General features: G+C 45.9%; 1 protein-coding gene across 2 annotated transcripts; it reads left to right on the plus strand.

Moving 5' to 3' along the window:
* The first annotated feature begins 6 nt into the window (after positions 1 to 6).
* Positions 7 to 9,993, plus strand: tmem59l (transmembrane protein 59-like). Of its 2 annotated transcripts, none has more exons than XM_085150489.1 (8): positions 7 to 291; positions 1,255 to 1,360; positions 1,979 to 2,073; positions 2,203 to 2,355; positions 6,451 to 6,556; positions 6,655 to 6,769; positions 7,162 to 7,279; positions 8,238 to 9,993. In XM_085150489.1, exons 1-8 carry the CDS (start codon positions 127 to 129, stop codon positions 8,394 to 8,396), a joined length of 1,017 nt encoding a protein of 338 aa, XP_085006615.1. In that variant the 5' UTR covers positions 7 to 126; the 3' UTR covers positions 8,397 to 9,993. The 2 variants fall into 2 exon arrangements, with proteins under 2 accessions (XP_085006615.1, XP_085006616.1); XM_085150490.1 differs by lacking the exon at positions 8,238 to 9,993 and adding an exon at positions 7,321 to 8,197.
* The last annotated feature ends 1,285 nt before the right edge of the window (positions 9,994 to 11,278 follow it).

The following is an 11,278-nucleotide window of genomic DNA, read 5'->3' on the forward strand; positions in this document are numbered from 1 at the left end:
GCGTGACGCCACGGGCAGAGGCAGATCAGCGGAGCGGCAGACGGGACCCGGGCTGAGGCAGCAGCAGCATCCGCAGCAGCAGTGGCGCCACAAAGCGACTCTCCGCGGCTCTCTCCGGGATCTGGCATGCTTCGGCTCGGCGGCAGGATGTGCGCGCTCTCGGCCCTGCTCTCCGTGCTCCTCGCTGGACTCGCTGCAGCGTCCTCCGATCTGTTTGACGACCAGCTGGGCGACATCAATTACTGCAAGAAGCAGTGCGCGCTCACCATCAGAAACAAAAGCCCCGCTAAAGTAAGTGGTCCCCGGCAGGCTCCATCCCGCTGCGGCGCGCAGCGCAGACTAACGCGGGAGCCAGAGCTCACGATAACCCGCAGTGAACGTGTTTAGGTCCGCGCGAGGGCCTCAGGGACGCTTCGGCGCACTTAGGCCGAAAATGGATGCAGCTGATTTCTGTGTGCATCTTAAAGGCCAGTCGAGACGTGAACTGCGTCAGTGACCCACTCGGATCCGCTGTTTGTAGACAGGTTTACGCAGACAAGGCCAGACCGGAGGGCGGCAGGCTGAGACCGTGAGGTTTGTGAGTTTCCGTGGATTACAGATTTTATATCTCGGGTGTTTGTCTCCCCCCTCCCCCCCCCCCTCTCCTCCTCTGCTGCCTTCAGGTGTGGTTCAGACACCCTGCAGGGCGGCAGGGGGCAGAGCTGCAAACGCCCGGTTTGAAATCTGCGATCCAAAGCTCTGCGTCCATCACACAGAACTGCGACTCCAGACACGCTGTGTACGCATTCACCTTCGCGCTTTGGGATAAACAGCCTTTCCCCTCCCTCCGAATCAGCGCGGAAACGCAGTAAAGATGATGAAAAGCTCAAGGCTGTAATAAACTGGCCAAAAACCTTTTTTGTCTCCATCTATTCCCAGCGATGCCACCAGAGGACGCTGTTTCTTTATTTGCATCAAAAGTGTGGTGAGAAGAGGATGCAGCAATGTGCATCCTCCTCTCACCACCACAGTATCCTGCAAAATGTTCATGGAGCTCGCTCATTACCATCAGCTTTCTCTGGCAGCATCTAAACGCGTCTTATAAACTGTTTATGTCAGGCCATAATATTACAGCTGCACCGTGTCATTACGAATGCCATGACCCATCTATGTCACAGCTCCTAACAAGGTTATCTGGAGTTTATCCAAGACTACAGGAGACATCTCTAATTTTGAAACCCCCCCCCCCCCCCCTTCTGTCTGTTTGACTGCTAGGACTCCATAATGAACGCCTGTCACCGTGGCTGTCGCCTCTACTCCATCTGCCAGTTTGTCAATGGCAATGCTGGCTTTAATACCAGCAGGGAGGAGTGTCAGGGAGGTGAGTCAGTGTGTCAAGCTGTCCATTGGGCTATCTATCTATCTATCTATCTATCTATCTATCTATCTCTATTTTTGCATTTTCTTCAATGTTAATTGTAAATCAGATTGAAAAAAGAAAGAATCCTGAAGAGAGGTCACGAGGGTCAAAATCCATACAAAGCACAATGGTTCTTTTATCTCAAATTTGGTGTTTTCGTAGTCGTTGGAAAAGACAGGACTGGAGTTGAAAATAAAATCTGGAGAGCAACATCAAAGCTCTGGTAAACACTGCAGTGTTTCCTGAAAGCTGGCAGGCTCATTTTTGTCAGGGTGGGGGGGTTTCAGGCTGTTCTCCCTGTTTGAACTGCTGTATTGAAAATCAATGATGTGATTTGCTGTCCAGACAGCAGATACCCCGGTTCCTCCTGCTTCAGTAACGGCATTGTGGAGCGAGTCGTCTCGGTTGTGTCCGTTCTTTCTGCCCTCACCTGTTTTATCTCTTCTCTGCTGACTTCCCTTTTGTGCTCATTCTTTCTCTTCTCACTCCTTCATCTGCGCTGTCAACCTGCTTTTGCTCTTTTCCTTTTTTATATATTCTGTCATACTTCACTACTGTGCCCTCTCTCTCTCGCTACAGCATGCCAGGAGGCATATATTAAGCTGCTGGAGCAGGAGGCCTGCAGCACCGGCTGTGCCAGCCAGCCTTCCGAACCCGAGATCAAGAGAAGGAAGGTGAGAAAGAGCACTTTGCGCTCAATAGGTGCACCCAGACACGCACAACTTATAGGTGTCGGTTTAAACTTGGCACAAGTGTGTACACAGGAGACCACCCTCACTGCTGTCCTGCTCTTTCTCCTGCAGCTGAAGGCCATGACTCTCCGCCCAAAGCCGCCCTCTGTGATGGAGGCCGTGTCCAGCTGGTGCAATGACATTGTCAGCTCCGCCCAGAGTTTCATTTCCTCCACCTGGACCTTCTACCTGCAGGCTGACGACGGCAAGGTTGTGGTTTTCCAGGTAGGACCAGCTGGCACTGGGAGACGGGGAACACCATAGAGCAGGGATGTCAAACTCATTTCACACTGTGGACCACATACAGCTTTGATATGTTGGCCGGACCAGTGAAACTCCAATTTCTGTCAGTGTAAACAAGTTTAACTCCACAGTGAGATACCTTAATGTAAGACAGAGAAGCAATTTCATCAGAAATGCCGCCGACTCTTTGGGCTTAAACTGTAAAGACATAAATGTGTTTAATCTGTAATTTAATTACCTCGGTGCATTGTGAGTGGCCACAGGGGGAGCTCTTCATCAGCAGGAAAAGCTGTAAACTTGTGAAAACACCAAAATTTATGTCCTTCACATTAATTCACAAAGCCAACCAATTAGGCCAGATTGGTGTCTTCGCTGGGTCGATTCAGGCCCCCGGACCTTATGTTGGACACCCCTTCCATAAGCTGTATATAAAAGAATGATGTAAGGAGATAAATGCGGGTTGGATCTGACTGCAGTAGCAATGCAGGAAAATGTTCACTGAGGTCATTGATCCCACAGCAGCCACACGCGTCATCACTGGCTGGCTGTTAGGAGCGTTTGTTTTACTTTTCAGTTATGCCCTGAATGTGTCACCTGTAAATAAAAACAGCAGCGTCAGCATTTACGCCACTTTTCTTACCCGGCATTCAAAACGAATTACGACAAACCACCAAAAAGTTGGAATCCTGTTTTTTGCTTCGGTCAGATCTTCAGTCTGTTCTACAAATTTCACACCACGTGACTGGAAAGACAGAATATTTTAATTTGCATGTACACAGTATCTGCACAGTATATTCAGGATATATTCGTTCATGCAGGGTCTGTTGCCCATTTTATATTGGAAAATATAAAATGACTACTTACGGCGATTTTACGCCTCATATGTTTTTAATTGGAGGTTAAAGCAAGCCAGCGAGCCCTTATAGATTACTGAATGAGCTCACCTCTGCTTCCTTCCCGTTAGAACTGTGAAATGTATCCTCTGGTATACACTGTGTACAGCCTGGGCCACAGCTCATTTTAGAGTCAGTGCATCTGTGAAGGTTGAGTGAACAAGGGCACACAGCGGGGTGGAGGAAAGGTGGCTGAATTCAGAGAGCTGGATGGGTTTTTTTTCCCTCACAGCACTTTAATTGTTTATAAATTTCCTTTTAAATGATGTCACTTCCCCTCGCTGCCATGCATATTTGATGACCAGCTGTTGAGCTCACCTCACGATGGAAACTCACTGCAAGATTAAACAGAACAGACTACGCCGAAGAACAGTGAAAAAGTGAAAGTGCTGCTTCCACTGTGGTGCTGATGAAGACTTTCCTGCATTGACAGCTGAGGTCATGTGTGTCTGGTGACCTTGGCTGACTTGGAAAAAACCTCTCTATTATCCATCGCCGTGCGTCTTTAGATGCAGAGTGGAAAAGAGATTCAGCATTTGTCGCGTTTTCTGTTTTTGAAAGGAGTAAATTCAGATGTTAGTGTATCTTTTTTTGTTAAAGCCAACACAGTAAACCACCTCTACATTAAAGCTAAAATAAGATTGGGTCTGTTTAACCACCGACTGCCCAGCCAGATCCTCCAAAATCAAAAACCATCTCTCCCAAGTGTTTTCCCGTTTGTATAAGTGACTTCAATGGCAGTTATAGCTACATAATTAAAGGCTTCCGTGGGAAATGATAGTATTTATGCACTCGAACGCATACACACAAAGGCTTCTGTGTAACACAGCTGTCTGTTATGCTGAAATTCATTATTAGGTATAAAAAATGTGTGTGCACGCTGGGCTGTAATTCTCAACCTCATATATGGCCATGGAGCAAGAGCAGAATATGAAATTACCGACATTTCTTTTGGACTCGGTGATGGATGTTTGCTCTTTATGGCAGCGACACGCAGACTGGAGCAGCAGGGGGAAACCAGCAGGCTCCGAGAGGCAGTGAGAAAACTATCAGGCCTGTGTTTAGTGGGCAGCTGGCGAGCCGCCACCAACTCGACAGATTGACTCCCCGAGTGTTGAAACAACAGAAAAAGTCGGGCTAGGGATCGGGACAGCAGAGAGGAGGGGGGAATAAACCGCTGTTGCCTGAAATAAAAATGGCATGGCTGTCCATTACAAGCGGACTGTATGCAGAGAGCTTATGTGTGTCTTTGCCTGACACCATGCTGCGAGGATAATAATATGAGCAAGCATCATAAAAACAAGCAGGCGGCTCACAGGAACCAGACAGTATACGATTCTCAGTCATTCCTACTGAAGGGAAAAACAAACTCGGAATTTTAAAGAAAGACTTGCAAAGCAGACCTCTTTATCCCTTCTCACCACCACCTTGTTGTTTTGACACTTCAGCCCTGGATGAGGTGGCGGGAGAAGAGCGTTTGAAACACAGTGGATCGATTAAGCGCCTCTTCCAGCTGAGCCGTGGTTTTTGTTAACAAACAAATTGAACTCTGTGTGCGGTGAATACACAAAGAGAGGGCGCTGCTCCATTTCTTCCTGCATTAGTCATTCTGCCCAAATGAATTTTAAAGAAAACGCCTGAACAGAACGCAAAGAAGTGGTGACAGAGCAGCGTTTGGAGGAAGTCTGACTCACAGGTGTTTTGCTAGAATTATCGATGTTGGTGAACTGACATAAGCACGGACACAAGCGACACGTGCACTGGATGCAGAGCTGCTGCAGGGAGCGAGGGTGTGGATGACAATCACAGTTTAACTTGGATCCCTTCTTGATGTTGATTGATCAGGACTGTGAGCTGGAATGGGGGGGGGGGGGGGAATACACCTTTTTTTCCTTCGAAAGGGTAGCACGATAGTCCCCCCGTATGCATATGTTAGTGCATGTTTCCTGCATAGGCACAGTGAAATACTCTCGGCCACAGAACAGGAAGGCTCGAAATCTGAGGTACAACCTGGACAGGGGAAGATAAACAGCCACACACGCTCTCAGATCCACAGCTACGACCAGTTTATCTGACAAACACGTCGTGGAGGACACCCCCACAAGCGAAACGAGAACATGCGCGCCAGAGGGAGTGTTCGCCCGGGGCACCAAACAGGCTAGGACCCCCACTGAAAATGAGTGAGAATAAACTCAGTTTCCAGAGTGACTTGCAGCGCGTCAGCAGTCCTTTGCTGCTCTGGTCATGTGACTGAAATCACTCACTAAGTCAGCAGATCACTCATTTCCAAAACAAAGTAAAAAATAAAGTGAAAATGAGCCTCGATTATAGTGTCCGACACAGCAAGAGGTTTCAGATCCCGTCGAGTGTCCGAATGGATGAATAACGGGGAAGAAGACACTCCACGGGGATGTGTTGTGCTGTTAGTAGGCCTGTGAGAGTGTGCTGTTGCTGAGGCCAGCAATAGTATCGTTACAACTGACTACAGCTGCTGTTAGAGCGGAGGGAGGGTCAGCAGTAGGGAGGCAAAATCCTCTTTTAATGAGTTCTCCAGGGGAACCGAAAACATTGTGCACGTAATGAAACACACAACAGTGCAAATGGCAACAGCAGGCTCTATGTGGGTTTAAAAAGATGTTTTTCAGAGATGGTGTCCCACTAAAAGGAGCTTTAGTGAACTTATTTCAGTGTCTGGGAGAAAAGGAAACTGAGCATGCTTGAAAAAACGAATTCTAATGACGGCGTTGGTTTCACACGACGTTAAATGCTGAAGTACGAATAACTGAACTTTTACTGAACAGAGGAGAAAGATTCAGAGTCCGGAAAGACTCTGTCGTTATGCTGAGAAACTCACGGGGAGCGTTTGTAGACCGTATCCTCACAGACGGCTCTTAAAGGGCTAAAAATGTCCTTGAATACAAGTTTGAATCATCCCTCCAGCTCCAGGTCTGTCTGTGGGTAAGAATCTCAAATCTTTGTATGAAGGAGAGAAAAGAGAAGCAGGTGTTTTGTATCCAAAGTCAGAATTTCCGCAACGATTAACTGAATGTTAAAGGTTTTCACTATAATCGTGACCTTAAGGTGACGTAGGATCACCTGGATGCCTTCTGTGGGGTTTCTATGTGTTTGCTCTGACTTTTCCCATCGCTTAGGAGCTCCTTTGATGCTGTTTTCCTCTCCTCAGAGCCAGCCAGAGATGGAGTACTCTCTGCCCGAGCTGCAGGCTCCTCGATCCAGCGTGGCAGACAAACCCTGGCCTCAGGTCCACTCTCACACCCAGAGGCCCCACGGTTAGACCAAAATGCTCTGCACATCCATGCTTCTGCAATATCCCACCATTTGTTGTTTCAGTTAGAACTGATGTCCACTTTTTTTAACTGTGTGTCAGGTGCGAGGGGACACGGGGAGAAGGGAACTCCCAAAGCTGCAGCGAAAGGGAAACACGCCGTCCAGCACCCGGAGGACCTCGCATCTGAGCATGACTTCCTCGGCTGCATGTCCAGGTGACACTGTGGAAAATCCCCAATTAAATGATTTAAGCAGAGCGTTTATCATAAATTTAAATTGCTTTTACACAAGTGCTCCTTGGCGCTTGCATGAAAATGAACCTAAAAACACTTGAAACCTGTTTGATGAAGCTAATCTAACACAGCTAACAGAGCTGCAGTGTCACGCAGTGTTTGGCAGTGGACACATTTAACTCCCCGACCGAGTTACAACATGCAGGAAAATACCTCTCTGATTTGTTGACTTTGAACTTTAATTGCATTAACGAGATGCTATTTAAGTCTATACAACATCTGCAGTGCATTTATTTATAATTTGGCGATCTTCTCGGTCTTTCTGGCCCACCTCATTCTCACGCCCTCCCCTGCTCCCCCGCTTCCTTCTGCAGACGTTCAGGCCTTCCGCGGTGGATTTTAGCCGCTTGTCTCTTCCTGTCTATCATGGTCATGCTGTGGCTCAGCTGTGCCAGCCTCGTTACCGCACCGGAGCAGCACATCAAGACACAGGTATGTCTGTGAAGGTTCTCAGTCTGATGCTTAAGACACAGGTAACCATTTGGAAAAGAAATGACTCAACATTAAATCATGAATTCACCTGCTCTGCCTGGGTGGGCAGTGCACCTGTGTTTTCTAATCTCGGAGCTCCTTGAGGACACCTTTAAAGTAACACAAACCAAACAACAGCCCACTTCTGTCTGAGTCTGGATTTCATTCCAGGAAGGTGGCATAAACATTACTTTGATATCTGATTCTTATCAGCATTTCCCATCCACAGCAGCTAGCATGTCTTCTCCCGGTCTTCCCTTTCTGCTCATCCAATCCGTTAGTCGTTAGTGAGGCGCACTTCATCTGCAGCCTGTCACAGCCTTAAAACATGCTACCAGGCTGCAGCTGGATCATCACACGCATGTTTTGTGCACTCCGGTGTCTCACTTTGCTTTGTTACTGAACATATCTCAGCCACACATACAAGTTTTATTTGATTTATTTATCTGTTGATAGTTTACACAAGTTGTAATTATGAGTAAATAGAAGCTGCTGTGAATGCACTGGAGGACGTACATTGTGTCTTCAGTCTTCTCAGAAAGCTTTAAAGAAAAGGGAATGTTTCAAACATTAGATAATCGCAGCATTACCAACTTAGACTTTGGAGAATTTTAATATATTTGACTCTGATAAACTGGGAATACACAGATGTGTGTTTGTCAGGACTCACGTTTTTGTCCTGGATCCTCAAAACGCGTGCGGTAAAAATCCATGAAAAACAAAACAAAACAGGATACAGGTAGAAATCTCCTCTTTCCATCGCTGAAGCTGTCGGCTCCTGTCAAACCTCAGACGTGTGCCTTTAGAAAAAGGAGCTTTTAAAGCAGTACACAAACGCTTTCCTAGAACTGTCAGTTTATCCACGCCGTATGGTATTTTGTGCCTTTTAAAAAATAAATAAATCTTTGTATCTTTTTAGCTGAGTATCAACGGAGATAAAGAGTTTCTGGAAAACGCCCACAAGGTCAACCCGTACCACCTGAGTCCCGTCATCGCCGTCACCGTAAAGCAATCGGAGGAGAGCCAGGAAGCCGGGCCGCTGCCGGTGAAGGTCGACTTGAACAAAACGTGCGTTTAGGATGGAGAGCGGCTGTCTCGCTTCAGCGGGTGACTAAACTCTGAGGCTCGTCAGAGAAGAGGGGTGGGGTGAAAGAAACACATTACGATGCTTAATCCATCAGCAGAATTTTAAAGAAACATATTCTTAAGAGCATGGCACCCTCCATCTTTTAAAGTGATCTCACACAAACATCTAGCTCGTGTCAGTCAGTTGGTTTTTTTTTTCTGTGTCAGCTCCACCTGTCATGCATTTCATTACTGTGTACAATCCAGGTTTCGTCAAGCGAGGTCGTTCCCTAATGGTTAGCCTGCTCATTGCTTATTGATGAGTCTCGTCTCCGAGCCACGCGCGCGAGACAAGCAGAGAGGACAGACCGCAGCCGAGAGCGCTCGTGTCATTCGTCAAGTGTGGACAAGAAGACAAACGCGGAGCTTCATCTTAGATTCAATTTCCCTCGTTCTCAGAGAGTTTGGATTAATTAGTGGCTTGCTCACAGCAAAGAGGAAAAAAAGCTCTGAGAGGAAAGGAAGATGAATGAAAGGTGAGCGAAACACTCTGAGAGTAATCCCTCGCAGTTTATGATCCGTTTACTCAGTCAGCACCGTGATCTGTGCAGAAATGGCCTCGAAATTGAGATTCGCGTCTCGACAGCGTGAAACGGTTCTCAGGTGAGTGACCCTCGCCGGGTTCGGAGGTACAAAAACAGCACGTCGGCGTCTCTCGTCGCCTCGGTCCCGTGCGTTTACTGGATCTTTGTCTTTTCACACAGCTCGAATTAAATCTTAAACCGGACGCCGTCTTTAAAAATGAGCAAAAATCGACCTTAATTTATTTTCTCCTCGTTATATTCCGAGTCATCAAAGTGAGTTACCCGTTAGTGTTTTTGCAGTACCATGTACAGTTCAGTCATCATGCAAATGTAATTAGTCTGTATGTAAAATACTGTAACATCAGCTAGAGAGAGAGACACACACAAAGACAGATTACACCTGTTGCTATATTATTAATAATGCTATTGTTATTATTATGATGATAATTATTCTGTTATTGCTCTTCTATCACTTCAAGACTTCATAGCTGTTATATGTGCTTTCTAATAGCTGACTATTTTGTATGTCCTAGGAGCACATACTGATGGATTCCCTCTGTAACAGTGTGTAATGCAAAGCTTTTAACACAGACCTTTGTTATTGAGCACAGTCGCAGTCTTAGAGAAGATTTTCTGTTTTCCTCTCAGTGCTTTAGATGTCCTGTAGCGCTCTCTTTTAATCCAGGCTATGTAGACAAAAAAGCGTGCATGCAAGTGATTCTTTGATAGTTTATCTTAACCGCTCGCCACTACGGCACGACTGTACTGTAGACTTGTGATTTTTTGTGTTCATATCACTGTAAACCTTGAATAGAATGCGTAATAACGAATGACAATATCCTCATGATATACAGGAAGGACTCTTAATAATAATTTTTTTAAAAAGCCATCCGATCGATATCTGTGCCGGAGGTATGCCGCAAGGAACGTGAAGATGGATTTCAAACTGTATTGTTTCCTTTTTACTGGTCTGTTAATTTTCAATGAAACGATACAACATGATGAAATAAAGTGTTTTCATGGTAAGCGTGATTTTTTCATTCCTAAAGAAAACCTCAGACAAAGCGCGCACTCGTGCGTGCTTGTGTCAGCGTGTGTGTGAAGCTCGTAAAGACAGAAATAATATCAGGCTTAACGGTAGCATGGAGAGCAGAAGATTAATGGAAAATGGTCCGGTACTTATATAACACTACACTGAAATCACATTCATACGGTGCTTTATTCTAAGCCTTTAAGCACTTTCTAACTGTGACGCCGCACACGCAGTGGGTGCTCTGGGGAACATTAGGGCTTCAACGTGCAGAGTGGAGGAGCCGGGGATCGAACCACCAACTGTCCAACCTCCTCTAACTTCCGAGCCACAACCGGACACCCTACAAATATTATTTCAGTAAATGAGCACATGAACGTCACTCACATGTGTCGCTGCTGAACATGTCCCCCAGCCTGAACAGAGCGGGTCACAGGGTGCGGGCGAAAAGGTCATCAGGCTGAAATGTTGTTATTCACTTTTATACGGCCAAGACAGGCAGCCCATCTGAATTCATTATTCAGTCAAACTAATAACATTTTTAAATAAGCTTTAAAATGCTTAAAGCTTATTTAGCTTATAAGCTAAATTAATCTAGTAAATAATTTGTTTTCAGTTTCTAACAAACAGGATAATTAATTGACTAATCATTTTGCTATTTTGTCATTAGTTTGTTTAATATCAAATAATTATTTTTGAAATGTATATATTTTTAATAGTGTATAATATCATAAGAGGCGATAACAACTATATTAAATTATGACTTTTACCTTTCCTGTATTATTTAAAAATGTTAGAGTTGTTTTGTAATATATATTTTTACTGATCAGTGAGCCCATTCTCAGCCACAGTGTTTAAAAACCACACTCACCATACAGCAGTCATTATTTCCACCTGCCTAATATTGCTGCCTCCACTAGTCTCCAGCTGTGGTGCTGTGGTGTCAGCTGTGAGGTGGAGCCTCCGTGGATCCAACTTGTTTGTCCAGCACATCCCACAGATGCTCGACTGGACTGAATGTGAAGGATGTCAACACCTCAAAGTTGTGCTCCTCAATCAATCCGGAACCATTTTTTGCTTTCAGTGCATTATCCTGCCGAAAGAGACCACAGCCATCGGGGAGCACCGTTTCCATGAAAGTTTGAGCGATAGCAGCTCATCCACCGGGTAGGACTACCCGGGCCGCCCTTGACCCTGTCTCTGGGTCGCCGCTGTTCTTTACAGTTTTTCTCCATTGGTTTGGCTCATTTCTTTAAACAGAAATTACATTCTCAAAACTCT

Source organism: Neolamprologus multifasciatus, chromosome 23 (genome assembly GCF_963576455.1).
Source record: "Neolamprologus multifasciatus chromosome 23, fNeoMul1.2, whole genome shotgun sequence".
Lineage (NCBI taxonomy): Eukaryota > Metazoa > Chordata > Actinopteri > Cichliformes > Cichlidae > Neolamprologus > Neolamprologus multifasciatus.

Bases quoted from the DNA above. Each gene is read 5' to 3' on its own strand.
- tmem59l (XM_085150489.1), top strand. From the start codon at position 127: ATGCTTCGGCTCGGCGGCAGGATGTGCGCGCTCTCGGCCCTGCTCTCC. The intron at 292-1,254 runs GTAAGTGGTCCC...TTTGACTGCTAG, and splicing joins GAAACAAAAGCCCCGCTAAA to GACTCCATAATGAACGCCTG. The intron at 6,557-6,654 runs GTTAGACCAAAA...ACTGTGTGTCAG, and splicing joins TCACACCCAGAGGCCCCACG to GTGCGAGGGGACACGGGGAG.